The sequence below is a fragment of the Mirounga angustirostris genome, unplaced genomic scaffold, assembly GCF_029215605.1.
Source record: "Mirounga angustirostris isolate CCGP_5_RB_7025 unplaced genomic scaffold, mMirAng1.0.hap1 SCAF_9, whole genome shotgun sequence".
Lineage (NCBI taxonomy): Eukaryota > Metazoa > Chordata > Mammalia > Carnivora > Phocidae > Mirounga > Mirounga angustirostris.
The window spans coordinates 80,047,235-80,060,601 of record NW_026991717.1 but is presented as its reverse complement, the minus strand read 5'-3'; the positions used below and the strand labels follow the sequence as shown (position 1 = coordinate 80,060,601).

At 41.6% G+C, this 13,367-nt stretch overlaps 2 protein-coding genes across 9 annotated transcripts in view; one reads left to right on the top strand and one right to left on the bottom strand.

Moving 5' to 3' along the window:
* The window catches only part of HECTD1 (HECT domain E3 ubiquitin protein ligase 1), a 90,292-nt gene extending 87,041 nt beyond the window's left edge, over positions 1-3,251 (top strand). For all 6 annotated transcript variants that reach the window (XM_064570911.1, XM_064570913.1, XM_045900654.3 and 3 more), the window contains one exon: positions 55-3,251. In XM_064570911.1, the coding sequence (XP_064426981.1) occupies positions 55-192 (138 nt within the window). In that variant the 3' untranslated portion in view covers positions 193-3,251. The remainder of the gene's footprint in view (positions 1-54) is intronic.
* Positions 1-13,367, bottom strand: part of AP4S1 (adaptor related protein complex 4 subunit sigma 1) — a 60,256-nt gene that overhangs the window by 10,614 nt on the left and 36,275 nt on the right. For 2 of the 3 annotated variants that reach the window (XM_045900674.3, XM_045900675.3), the window contains exon 6: positions 3,726-4,244. The exons of the other annotated variant lie outside the window; for it this stretch is intronic. In XM_045900674.3, the coding sequence (XP_045756630.1) occupies positions 4,116-4,244 (129 nt within the window). In that variant the 3' untranslated portion in view covers positions 3,726-4,115. Of the gene's footprint in view, positions 1-3,725; positions 4,245-13,367 lie in introns of those variants that run through there. 3 annotated transcript variants of the gene reach the window in all.

Below are 13,367 nucleotides of genomic sequence, written 5' to 3'. Positions count from 1 at the left end.
AAGAAATAAATACTTAAAGTCATGGCCTTCTGTTTTTCACTTTTCTTTTTGTAGGTTGATGCTACTGATGCAAGCTATCCATCAGTGAATACATGTGTGCATTATCTGAAGTTGCCTGAATATTCTTCGGAGGAGATCATGAGAGAGCGCCTACTAGCTGCTACCATGGAGAAAGGCTTTCATCTCAACTGAGCTTCGAAGTGGGAGACATCAGAGACTTTTAAAATACTAGTGAAGCCTCTTGTGTTTGTGTGCAGAGAAGTATATGATCCTCTACGCTAATGACACTTGCCTTTATTTCAACCATTAAGGCTTTAAGAACATGTGGAATAAGTTGGTTAGCTGCTAATGACAAAACAAATCCTTTAACTACCCAGCCAGCAAGTATATAGCACAGAACACTGTGTGTTGCTACAAGGGCTTAGTGACTGGAAAAAGGTGGTCCCTACTTGACTGTTCCAAAGAGCAGCTTCTCAGATCTTCAGTGTTCACTGGTAAATTTCTAACAGTGTATTTGTGTAAAGTTTGTCATTTCATACTTCATACACTACAGTTGCCGTCACTGATCCCTGTTTTGCTGGCTTTTAAGCTACTCGGTCAAAAATCCTGCTTCCTTAAAACATAGAGAGTTAATGAGCATCTCAAGCTTTTTCTTTTCCTTTTTAATGATGCCTGCACTATCAGAGTATTCTAGTGTTCTCTCTTTTGTTTGGCATATAATCATGCACAACCTTTTTATTTCTTTGAGGTGGGAGTATATTTTTATTTCCTAAATGCCGTACTATAAAGATCAAATTCTTAAGTGTGTTTGTGCAGCTCAGAAGTAAAGGTATATTAAGGGGAAAAAAGAAAAAACACTGGTCTAGATGCAAGGCACACTTAAAAGCAAGTTTTACTTTTGGTTGTATTTTCTTTGTATATTATAAACATTTATTTAACTTGTTGCAGTTTGAAGTAAAAAATTTCCAAAATGTATGCTCAACAATAATCATTAAAATGTTTGCAGCGTACAAAACTGTGTCACGTGACTATTTCACTGCAACGAGCAGACCTAAGAGCTTAACCAGATATTTTTTATTTTGAATCACTGAGATTTAGTTTTTTAAAATTGCTACATTTAGAAATGTATTTTTCTATAGTAAATACACTTACTGAAACTGGAAAGCTAGAAGAAATATATGTTCACGTGCCTGTGATCCAACTGTTGTATGCTGTCTTATAGTATTCTTCAGCTAAAAATGGCCAAGTTATTTGTGTTAACTTTTTCAACACCACATCTGCTCCTTACCTTTGTATCTGCAGGGATGTGTAAGTCTAAGATCCAAGAATGATTTCTCAATGTTGTGTTAGTGTGAAAAGAAACCACCAGGATACTGCCATTTCCTGGTTTTGAAAAGGGCTTCTTCTATTTCCGTTTTCCAAATCCCCTTGATGTATCACATCTGTGCCCTTAGGTGAAAGAAATGTCACTAGGCCTGATTAGCCAAATGGCTTTTTTAGGAGTGAAAATTTTGGAATTACTTATTATTTACCTGTTTAAAAGGTACATTCCCTTTCTACATTAGAAGAGATACCTCCCACTGCAGTCAGCCGTTTGCGTACTGTTTCTATTCTCTGCGCGAGAATGTTGTGACAGGCTATCAGTGGCAGCATTTAAATGACTCATCTTGTTGTTAGTTTCACAGTTCTCTGTGAGAATAAAAGTTAAAATAAAACATAACAGCAATATTTAAATGTATGACCTATGCTTCAATCCAAAAAATAGTGGTGGTGATTGTCTCAATAAAGTCATGGATGCATGACTAAAACTTCATACTAGTGTTAGAGTTAAAATCCAATTTATGTGCTTAGTATTGCCATTTATCTAAGTCTGTAAAATGTCTGTCAATACCCAGCTTTTATCAAGACTAATCTAGCACAGGGCTCAGCAAACGATGGCCTGCTGCTTGCTTTGTATTGCCCACGTGCTAAGCATGGTTTTAAAGTCTTTAAGTGGTTAAAAAACAAAAAGAATAATATGATGTGGAAATTTTATGAAATTCAAATTTCAGTGTCCATAAATAAAGTTTTATTAGAACACAGCCATGCTCATTCCTTTACGTATTATCTGTGGCTGTTTTTACACTACAGTGGCAGAACTGAGTGTTTACAGCAGAGACCATATGGCCCATGAAGCCTCAAGTATTTACTATCTGGCCTTTTACAGAAGACGTTTGCTGAATCCTGGCCTAGCACATTGCTGTAGCAGGTAAAATTGATGAGTCTTACACATTCAGTAAATGAAAAGTCAGGAGTCTTCAAGATAAAGCTGACCAATCTGAGGCATAAATTTCATGAGTGTGAAAACCATTTAAAGCTGTTCACAATTCAGCAGTAAACATGAAAGGAAATTATGACACAGCCTAGAAGAACAGATTGTCCTATTACAGTTCACTTTGCATGAATCAAGTGTTAGGAGACCTCTCCTAGGGTCTCCCCATGTATTAGGTTATTCGGCTTTCTTTCCTGTGGTATCTACCTCGTATTTTTTTTTTTTAATTGTTATTCTCTAAAGGTACTAAAATCTGTGCCAAGATGTTACCCAAGTGCTATTTTGGTGTGACCTAAAAATTAATTTTGTTCACTCCCTAGTTACTTCTGGTGTACCAGTTTCAGCAGTTACTTGAATGTGCTACTGATTAAGTGCCTACCAACTAGGACAGTGTTTCCCAACTAATATGTCTTAGACCTCCAAAGCACTTTGATCTAGACTGGGCTTTCCCCATACCTTGGCTACTTAATGCAAAAGGGGGATCTAGACACATGTACCATTTGCTGTTCTGGCATCAGAAGCCTTTCTTCTGCCTTTCTGAATGAGTCCAACTCAGGTTTGCTTTTCGAATCCATTATTGCCTGGTTGCCTGGGTCTTAATAGATGCAAACTTTAAATATGTATGTAGATTTTTAGAAAGAAAGATTTAAAAGAAATCCTTCCCCCACCCCCACATATACAAGAGAGAGAAAAAAAGCAAACAGTACTGAATGAATCATCAATACCTGTAATGTCCATTTATGTTTTCTTTTGGAGGATAGAGTGTTGTAGATGAAAGAACTCTTAGAATTCCATAGGATGGCACAATATCTTAATGTACCAAGACTGTATTTCTATTTCTTCCATTTTATCTGCCTTCCTACCCAGTATGCACATAAACATGCTTTTACCTAACACAGTTCTGTATACTGTTGACTAAGTAGCAAAAGCATCTAGAAAAGTTTGGAAGGATCAGGCAGGTTATTGCTTTTTTATAGTGACTTAGTTTTCTTTGCTTCAAGACATTCCAGGAGAAGGGGTCAAAGGAATGAGTTAGGGAGGCAGGGGAGAACTCGGATTCATATCATGCTGACCTCAACAGAGATATTCTCTTGCATTCTATTTTTAGACTTTGAACTAAATTTTCATTTACAAATAAGTTTTCTAATAAGACAAACCATTTATAATATGGCCTAAAGGATGGTTGTAAGAGCTCTCTTTTAATGTGTAACCATTCATTTTTGGTGGTAACATTATAAGTGAATTAATTACATGATGACATTGTAATTGCCAAGTGCCAATAAAATGGTTATCAGGCTTTTCGAAACTGGCATAAAATTTAATTCTCAATTTTTATTAGGTACACAATTTTGTAAAGTTTTGACTTTTTAAATCATTTTAAGGAAAAAGCATTCAGAAAACATTCAAAGTACTATGTGTGTTTAAAATTTTATTGGCTGATAATTGTCACACATTCTTCCCATGCTGCTAATCCTGAATTAAATGTGCATAGGAAAGCAGAGAACAAAAAAGTTACCCTCAGAACTCAACAAAATTTGAACAAGTGGGGAAAAAATGCTTATGGTTAGAAAACAAAACTTGTCTCTTAGTTCAGAGAAAATATTTCTTTGAATACCATATTTTAAAATAAAGCTTTGTTTTCCATTTAGGAAATGTGGAAAACACCTATTTAAAATGTCTTTGGAAGGACACCCCATTTTGCAATGTGCAGTCTTCCACATTTTTTGGGCTACAGATGTTGAGAGGTATTCCATGGTATTCTCACTTCTACAGGTTGATGTTGTCTGGCAGAGCCTTCCATCATTCAGCTTTCTGACATTTTATCAAGAATGAGTAGAGGGGCAAGAATTCTTGCCCGATTCGTTTCCACGATGCAGCCATTTAACACCATCTCATCCAAAATGATGTGTACTTTATCCAAATTAAACATTATCTAAGTTCATATTAAGGAAATTAGTTTTAGAGTTACAAAGATATTAACATGTAGCATTAAGTAATAACTTACGACTTAGCTTATAATTTTTCCCATGTAAATTAGTCTAAGCATGAAGTGTATTTGTTTTTTTTACAGAACTTCTGAAATTAGATTTAAAATTGGTGTCCATGTTAGAAATTATTACCTTCATATCCACATACACACCTAGTTTCACTTTGGCTAAGCTAACTGGCCAGTAGGCATAGAAACAGAATAGCTACTACACATTTTAGCCAGAGGGAAAGTGACTCTACTAAGAACTAGAGAACAAAGCAAGTGACATTGGCAAGAGCATGACTGGACAATAGCAGTGTTGTTTTCCCCAGACACTAATAACACCAACACTAACACACACGATGTTCCAGGCATTGTGTTGAGTGTTTTACATAATTTTTTCAGTCTTCTCTACAACCCTGTGATACAAATGTTACATATTATCCTAATTTTACATAGGAGCAAATAGGCTCAAAGCCATTGTCCAAGGTCACATGGCTGGTAATAGCCAGAGCTGGAATTTAAGCCCACAGCTTTGGTTTGATGGTTCTGCTTCCAGACTTCTCAGGAGGGGCCTGTGGCTACTGAGTATACACCCTCCCTCAGCCCTCAAACCTCACCCCAAACCAAATGCCTTCACAAAACCTCGCGTCTTAAGCTATCTTTTCTCTCAGACTGAAGAAAAAATCACCCAAGAGTAGATACGAATGAAGAAGGCAAGACAATGCTAATTCCCAAGTAGATAAAAATTCTGAAATTCATGAGAGTATCTTGCATGAATGAACAGTTCTAAAAATACTCCTTTGGGAATTACGGAGCCACTTCAGGGTACTGATGTTCCTCGTGGAAAGTTAGTATAGGGCATGGGGGAAGACGAAAATGTTGTTAGCCTGTGAGGTCTTGCTAATTGGAAAGAGCCAAATTCTTTCCCCCCAGGAGCCCCTTCAGGAAACTTTTCTTTTGTCAAAGGAGAAGGGGAACTAGAATGAGATGATGACAATATTGAATGGTTCTGAATTCTACACTTTAATAGCTTATTTTCATCTCTATTTAAAGAACATGATCCTGGTCTGTTTAAAAACAAACCAAACCAAAACAGCTGATTGAAGCAGATGGTTTCAAATAGACAAACTGCAACAAATGAGTGACTTAAATGCACTAGGGGAGTTCATAATTAAATAGTGAATCTTTGTAAAGTAAATCGTTACCACCTGATTTTTTTCAGTAATTCCAGATGTTCAAGTCTGTATTGTATTTGTTTAGTGAAATACGTCTGTAGAAAATGAGACAACCCTGTGAATGACTTTTAGGTTTCTGTTAGGCTCTGCATTAATATCTCATTAAGCTCTGTGCAAAGAGTCCTCTAGCAGAATAAACTGTTTTTCAGGAGCCCATGGGAACTGTCCTTAAATGACCCAGAAAAGAAAAAAAAAAAAAACTTTACTCTGATAAACCTATTAATAATGTCTTCCAATTATATAGATGATTGCTTTGTCCATGACCAAACTGGGACTGCAATATTAGGCCCTTGACTCAATCAGACCCAGAAGCCAGACAAAGTGGAAATGTCAGCTGGGTACAAAGAAGCGGAGTTGGGGAGCATAGGTGGCTGTGTGAAAAATGGCCTGCAGAATCCCCCGTCATATTCACTAAGGCACACTCCCCCTGTCGTAGTCACTAAGGGCAATGAAAGCCTTGGTGCATTGAAAATGCCAACTCACCTAAGATGATTTTCTTGGGGCGCCTGGGTGGCTCAATTGGTTGGGCGACTGCCTTCGGCTCAGGTCATGATCCTGGAGTCCCAGGATCGAGTCCCGCATCAGGCTCCCTGCTCAGCAGGGAGTCTGCTTCTCCCTCTGACCCTCCCCCTCTCATGCTCTCTCTCTATCTCATTCTCTCTCAAATAAATAAAGAAAATCTTTAAAAAAAAAAGTTTTCTTGGAGAGAGAAGGAGATCTAATTTTAATCTATTCTATTTGAATTGGTTCAGGGATTAAACTGCTCTGAAGACTGTGGCAAGCAGATGATCTAAAATTTAGATGTCCCCTTGAACAAGAGGCCAATTGTTTTGAAATTCAGATGAGAATTTGCTGCTGAATCATATCAACCACTGACATCCTCACATCGTAAGGACAAGGTCTTCCAGCAAGTCTGAATTTCCCAACATCCTAGAAACATGAGTTGCTCAGTGAGGTCATTCTGTACTGTGGGCATGTGACTGCCTGTCTTATCTGAGTAGCTGATTCAAACCCTTAATAACCACGTGGCTTTCCAGCACTATATGGGGAAACCACAGGCCAAATCCAATGTGAGGCAAAGGCCTGAAAGCTGATTTCCCCCTGGAATCATGTGACGCCTTTAAAATAAGAATCCAGCTGTTGTTTACATCTTGATTTGGTTTATAAGCAACTTGGTGAAGCCAAGAGTAATGGCATTTGGGATACATGTCAGGGACCAAAAAAATGCCTTATATGCAAAGCCCCATGGCAATAAACAGGCAAACATGCTTTAGCTCTGACATCTGGAATAGGATGAAGCAAGAAAGGTCCAGGCTATTGGTCTATTAATGTGGTAAGCTGAGAATGACTATTTCAAGAGGGTCCTACCTTTGGGTTGTACTGAACTGAACTGACTTAAAGATCCCTAGGGTAACTGGGGCACCCTAAGGTTGGAACTAATAGGAACTACAGACAGCCTCCCAAAGAGCAGATTCAGAAAGCCCCATTTTCTCCCAATCCTGAAACCCAAGAGTCTGAATTGCTATGTAATGTGGGTTGAAGTTGAACATAGTGCCACTTGAAACTAGTTTTTTAATTAAAGTGCTTGAAATGTTTCTGGTTCCTACATTGGAATTTCGGTCTCTGGATCATAAATCACTTTTTCAATATGGTATTTTAATATCACTGTGGTAGTCTAGTTATCCTTTCAAAAGAGAAAATCGAGCAGCATATATTCGAATGGGACCTGAAAAGCAATTCCCAGGCAGAGCCCAGCCTAGGAACTAAAATTTCTAACTCGAGATTTTGGTCTCAGATCCCTTGTCTTCTTTTTTTCTTTCTTTTTCTTTTTTAAGATCCTACCTAAGCAAAGTTCTTGATAAATTAAGTCGGGTGGGGAAAAACTTACTCTCATATTTATACTTTAATTCAATTTGCCATGAAATTAGATAAACTGTGAAGGGCCTTTGTGTTCACATTTCCCACAGAAAAGGGAATACTCCTGTATAGAAGACTATCCTCATGAAGATCATGCACAGGCTGGGTATACTCTCCTTGTAATGCAGTCTGCTGTCCACTTTTAGGCTTGGTATTGTTCCTTGTTAATTAGGCCACTGAAAAGGAGTTTATCTTTTTTTTTTTTTAAGATTTTATTTATTTATTTATTTGACAGAGAGAGATGGCGAGAGAGGGAACACAAGCAGGGGAGTGGGAGAGGGAGAAGCAGGCTTCCCGCTGAGCAGAGAGCCCGATGCGGGGCTCGATCCCAAGACCCTGGGATCATGACCTGAGCAGAAGGCAGATGCTTAACGACTGAGCCACCCAGGCGCCCCTATCTTTTTTTTTTTTTAATGGGTTTTTCCTTAAAGGTCCATTCATATTCTATCAACAAGACAGCCAGGTGTAATTATTTTAAGTTTATATAAATTTATGTAAAATTACACAAATATGAAAGCATTGGGTCAAATGAGCCTGTCAGTTTCTTTGGTTTTTCTCCTAACTCTGTTGCTCCTCCTAACTTGCTGTCATTGTTCCTGAGTAAAACAAACAGAACCTGGAAGCATGAAGCGAAAGGAGTGGGGGTAAGGCAGAGGGGTGGAACGGTAGTAGCAGATGCAAATGGCACCTACAGGACGCAGTTCAAGGAAATACGGAGACAGCAAAGGCCAATGAGAACCAGAGAAGCCCAGAAGGCAGAACTGTTCAATCTGGAACCTTCACATCCCATTCCCAGGTAAATGGCTGACTCCCTGGGGGACTGTTCATAATTCTGACTCTTCACTCATGACAGCACTGACTGCAGTTCTCATGCTGAGATGGTTTTGGCCCCCTCGCTTCTCAGTGCCTGCCCTTCCCAAAGACTGGACAAGCTGCATGGGCCAGTTCTCACGCTTTGCAGCCCTGCTTTTAATTTACATATTTTAAAAAGAAAGAAAAAGATGTTCAGAAATTAACGTGGGGGTGCCTGGGGGGCTTAGTCAGTTGGGTGTCCGACTCTTGATCTCAGCTCAGGTCTTGATCTTAGGGTCGTGAGTTCAAGCCCTGCATTGGGCTCCATGCTGGGCATGGAGCCTACTTGAAAAAAAAATCATGAAATATGAACCCCACTTTTGCAGAGCATGCTCTTATCAAGACTCAGATACTCTCTTTGATCATACCTGACTCCTCCAACCAAAGTCTAGTGTTTCTTCAAAACTTCTTTCCTACTTCAGGAAAAACTTTGACAACACCAAGATAGCATGGTGACAGGCACTTTACAAATATTTTGTTAGAAACTAAACTGCCACAATCTACTCCAGACAATAACACATTTTTTAAAAACGTGTCAAATTTAATCTCATCTAATTTTATTTTTTTTAAGGATTTTATTTATTTATTTGACACAGAGACAGAGAGCACAAGCAGAGGCAGAGACAGAGGGAGAACCAGGCTCTCCGCCAAGCAGGGAGCCCGATGTGGGCCTCGATCCCAGGACCCTGGGATCATGACCCGAGCCGAAGGCAGACGCTCAACCGACTGAGCCACCCAGGCGCCCTATATCTAATTTTATAGCCCTGCAAACCCAGAGACTGGTACCAGCTCTGCCCCAAAGTAGCTCTATGGCTTGGGACACGTCACAGAACCCCTCTGGGCTTCAGCCTTTTCATCTAAAAATGAGGTTTTAACCTGGTGATGGTGTAGTTTTCTTCTAGCTCCGAAGTACTCAAATCCTAGGACTCTAAAAGTAACTTGCAGGGAGACGGGAGCTAGTTTACTCCTATCTGACATTATCAAGTCATTCCTGAGGTAATCACATACTCCATCATACCTCATAAGAAATCCTTTGGTAATGACTCAATTATTATGACCTTTCTGAGAGAACATGGAGACAATTTCAGTTTATTTAGAAGCTACCACTTCGGTGTTGGGTGGCTTCCCTGGAGAACTTCTTTGTTCTCCTTGCCAGTATTTCCATAGCCCCTAGTTGAACAAGTACTTTAGTGATTTCTCATGAAGTCAGTGTGAAGTTAGCTCCTATTCAGAGAAGACCTATTCTGGTTTCTGGACCTTTAAGGTGTTTAGGATTTTAGGAAAGTAATGATGGAAGGAGAGGCTGATGGCCCACAGTGGGCTCTGGGTCCCGATAAGGGCCTGACCACAGATCTCGGTGGTGCTGAATACTGTTGCCTGGCTGCCTTCATCCCTCCAGAGAGCACCACGGAACACAACTAGCTGAGTCACGGAGTGCAAGCAGTAGCAGCAGCCCTTCCTTCTCCCCTACCTTCAACTACAGTAAAGAGGTACTTTCACATCACCCACATGAGCTTTAACATTCTAGAACTAATTGCTCAGGCTTTTGGTTTTAAGGACTTAGAAAATAAAAACATGAATGTTCTAAAGATTTATTTAAAAGATTCTGGAATCAAGAAGACATTCTGGATTCTAGGCCTACCCTATAGTTGTGGAGTAGGTGGCCCTTGAATATAAAAAGGGATTCTAGCCTGTTCCTCACTTTTTTCCCCATGTGTGTATGTGGGTTACCATCCCAGGCTCTCTGTCATTCCTGCCCCCAGTCATGGGGAGAGGTCTGTACAGGCCCTACCTAGCAATAGGCCCTGGTATATGGGCACCCAGTGAATTCTGGGGACCCAGGTAGCTGGAGGATGGTCAAGAAGTGGATTGGGTCCGGGCGCCTGGGTGGCTCAGTTGTTGAGCATCTGCCTTCGGCTCAGGTCATGATCCCGGGGTCCTGGGATCGAGCCCCACATCGGGCTCCCTGCTCAGCGGGAGGCCTGCTTCTCCCTCTCCCACTCCCCCTGCTTGTGTTCCCTCTCTCGCTGTGTCTCTGTCAAATAAATAAAATCTTAAAAAAAAAAGAGGTGGATTGGGTCCCTACAGGCTCTGGATAAGCATCCTCATCCCATGGAGAGGGATACTGCTGAAGGAGAGCCAGATGAAGCCCCCTAAGGCCCAGGACCCAGGAAAGGGACCCTGGTTGTCCAAATCTGAAGGTAGTACTGCTACATTCCACTCTAGCCCAAATAAACCAAGTCTTTAAGCCACTTTAGAAGCACCAAATACCAAAAAGGCAGTTAAGGTTTTCTGTACGTTCACACATTAGTAGGTGTGCGATGAACTGAGGACGAGGCGGACATCTCCCCCACAGCGCTGTTCACTGGCGCCAGTCCCCTGAATATTTAGCAGAGAGGGTAGAGACAGCTCCTTTGAATTATGAATTGTCTGGAGAATACAGCAAATCTGGGGTTACAGAGCTGAACACATTTTGGGAAGCTCATTAGTTGATTCCTAAAAACCATCTTAATTCATAGAATTTGAAGGTTTGGGGTTTTTTTTTAGATTTTTAAAAAAATTATTAAAGTACAATCTACTCCCCAACATGGGGCTCAAACTCACGATCTCAAGATCAAGAGTTACATGCTCTAATGACTGAGCCAGCCAGGTGCCCCCAGAACTTGAAATCTTAAATACATCTACTAAAGTATGTGATAGGGCAAACTTTCCCAATAGAAGCAGGGCCTCAGGAGTCCTCAGGCAGCATTTCAGCCCAGTGAGTAGAGTGGACTGTGAAGAGTGTACAGGAACTTACGCAGGGCACGTGAAGGATTTAGGTCACTGACATGCGTGGTCCCAAGGGTCTGCCCCACCTGACACTAACTGCAACACAGAGTTGCTGCTCAGTAGAAGCGCTTTCAAGAAGCCAGAATTTCTGTCCTAATTTCTTGTGCTTGGGTCATTTCTTTTTTCTTTCTTTTTTTTTTTTTAAGATTTATTTATTCTAGAGAGAAAGAGAATGAGCGGCGGGGGAGGGGCAGAGTGGGAGAGAGATGAGAAGCAGACTTCCTGCTGAGTGTGGAGCCCAATGCAATGTGGGGCTCGGGGGCTCGATCCCAGAAACCTGACATCATGACCGGAGCTGAAACCAAGCGTTGGACACTTAACCAACTGAGCCACCCAGGTGCCCCAGGTCACTCCCTTTTGAAATCCCACCTGTCTTGCTCTGTGATGTCAGTCTTACTAGCAGTAGAACAAGCCCATTCTAAGCGCCTGTAGATAAATGGTGCATTTTATTCCTCAAAGTCTAGCCATGTGGACTCTGCAAAGCTGCCCCATTCTTAGAACACTTCAGGGGAGTGAGGCTTCTGGATAAAAAGATGGCAAGTAAAGGGCTTCTTGGGAATTCCACGAGGTTTTGACTTCCATTCTCCTGGTGCGCACCAAAGCCAAGCCTTCGAGCGTGTCTATTCCATGTGGGCAGACAAGGAAGGCTTTCTTTTTTTTTTTTTTAAAGATTTTATTTATTTATTTGAGAGAGAGAGAATGAGAGACAGAGAGCACGAGAGGGAAGAGGGCAGAGGGAGAAGCAGACCCCCTGCCGAGCAGGGAGCCGGATGCGGGACTCGATCCCGGGACTCCGGGATCATGACCTGAGCCGAAGGCAGCCGCTTAACCGACTGAGCCACCCAGGCGCCCCAAGGAAGGCTTTCTTAAGCCTGAGCAAACACAAAGATAGCTGTAGTGAGTGTTGGGAGAGCCAGCTCCAGGTTGCAACTCTATCGGCTGCTTGTTTTCAGCCTTTCAAGGCCAGAGGAAGCTTCCCTGGCCTAGCAGCCCTGACCAACGTTAGCTGCTTCAGCAGCGCTGGGGACGTGCTGCCAGGGCAGTGATGTGGAGCATCTCTGGCCCTACACAGAGGGGGGCAGGAAACAGGCTGCACCTCTAAAAGGCTCCCCTGCCTTACTGTTACGAAATTGGTATAGAGAGGCCCTTCCCAGACATGTGATAGTTAGAATTATGCATGAGGCAGAGTAAAGGCATGGGTTTTAATTGGATCGTTTTCAGATGGCTAAGGGTGGACACCTTTTAAGAATGTTAATAGAAGAGAGGGTACCCCGCAGCCTACCTGCCCCACCTGCTCCACTTTTAGGCCACTGGAGGTCCAAGTGAAATTCTGCCTAGAGCAAAGGCTTACATTTCCAGGTCTGGGCAGAATCAGTTCCCCTCTCTAAATGATGCAAAATTCCTAATCTGTCAGGTGGATACACCTAAGTAATTCCGAAGGATAGTAAATATATAAATTAGTCAGAGGTACACCTGAGACTACCATAGTACATTAACTGTATTTCAATTTAAAAAAAAAATAAGTTAGGGGCGCCTGGGTGTCTCCGTTGTTAATCGTCTGCCTTCGGCTCAGGTCATGATCCCAGGGTCCTGGGATCGAGTCCCGCATCGGGCTCTCTGCTCAGCGGGAAGCCTGCTTCTCCCTCTCCCTCCCCCTGCTTGTGTTCCCTCTCTCGCTGTCTCTCCCTGTCAAATGAATAAATAAATAAAATCTTTTTTTATTTTTTTTTTAAAGATGGGGGAGGGTCAGAGGGAGAAGCAGGTTCCCCAGTCGCTTAACCAACTGAGCCACCCAGGCGCCCCAAATAAATAAAATCTTTAAAAAAAATAAGAGGGGCGCCTGGGTGGCTCAGTCGTTAAGCGTCTGCCTTCAGCTCAGGTCATGATCCCGGGGTCCTGGAATCGAGCCCCGCATCGGGCTCCCTGCTCAGCGGGAAGCCTGCTTCTCCCTCTCCCACTCTCCCTGCTTGTGTTCCCTCTCTCGCTGTGTCTCTCTGTCAAATAAATAAAATCTTTTAAAAAAAAAAGACAAATCCATCTCTACTTCTAATAAATATCTAGTCAATATATAAGACACTAGTTCAGCTGTAATATATGCCCTGTTATATCTGATTCACTATAATTCTCTGAACTTCTAGACTAGTTAGAGTCTCTTTTCCTGTTCTAGGTGTAAGATAACTCAGCTCAGTTACCTAGAGTCAAGGCAACGTCAAATATTAAGGCTGAGAGGGTGTTAAAGCTCTTCTAGCCT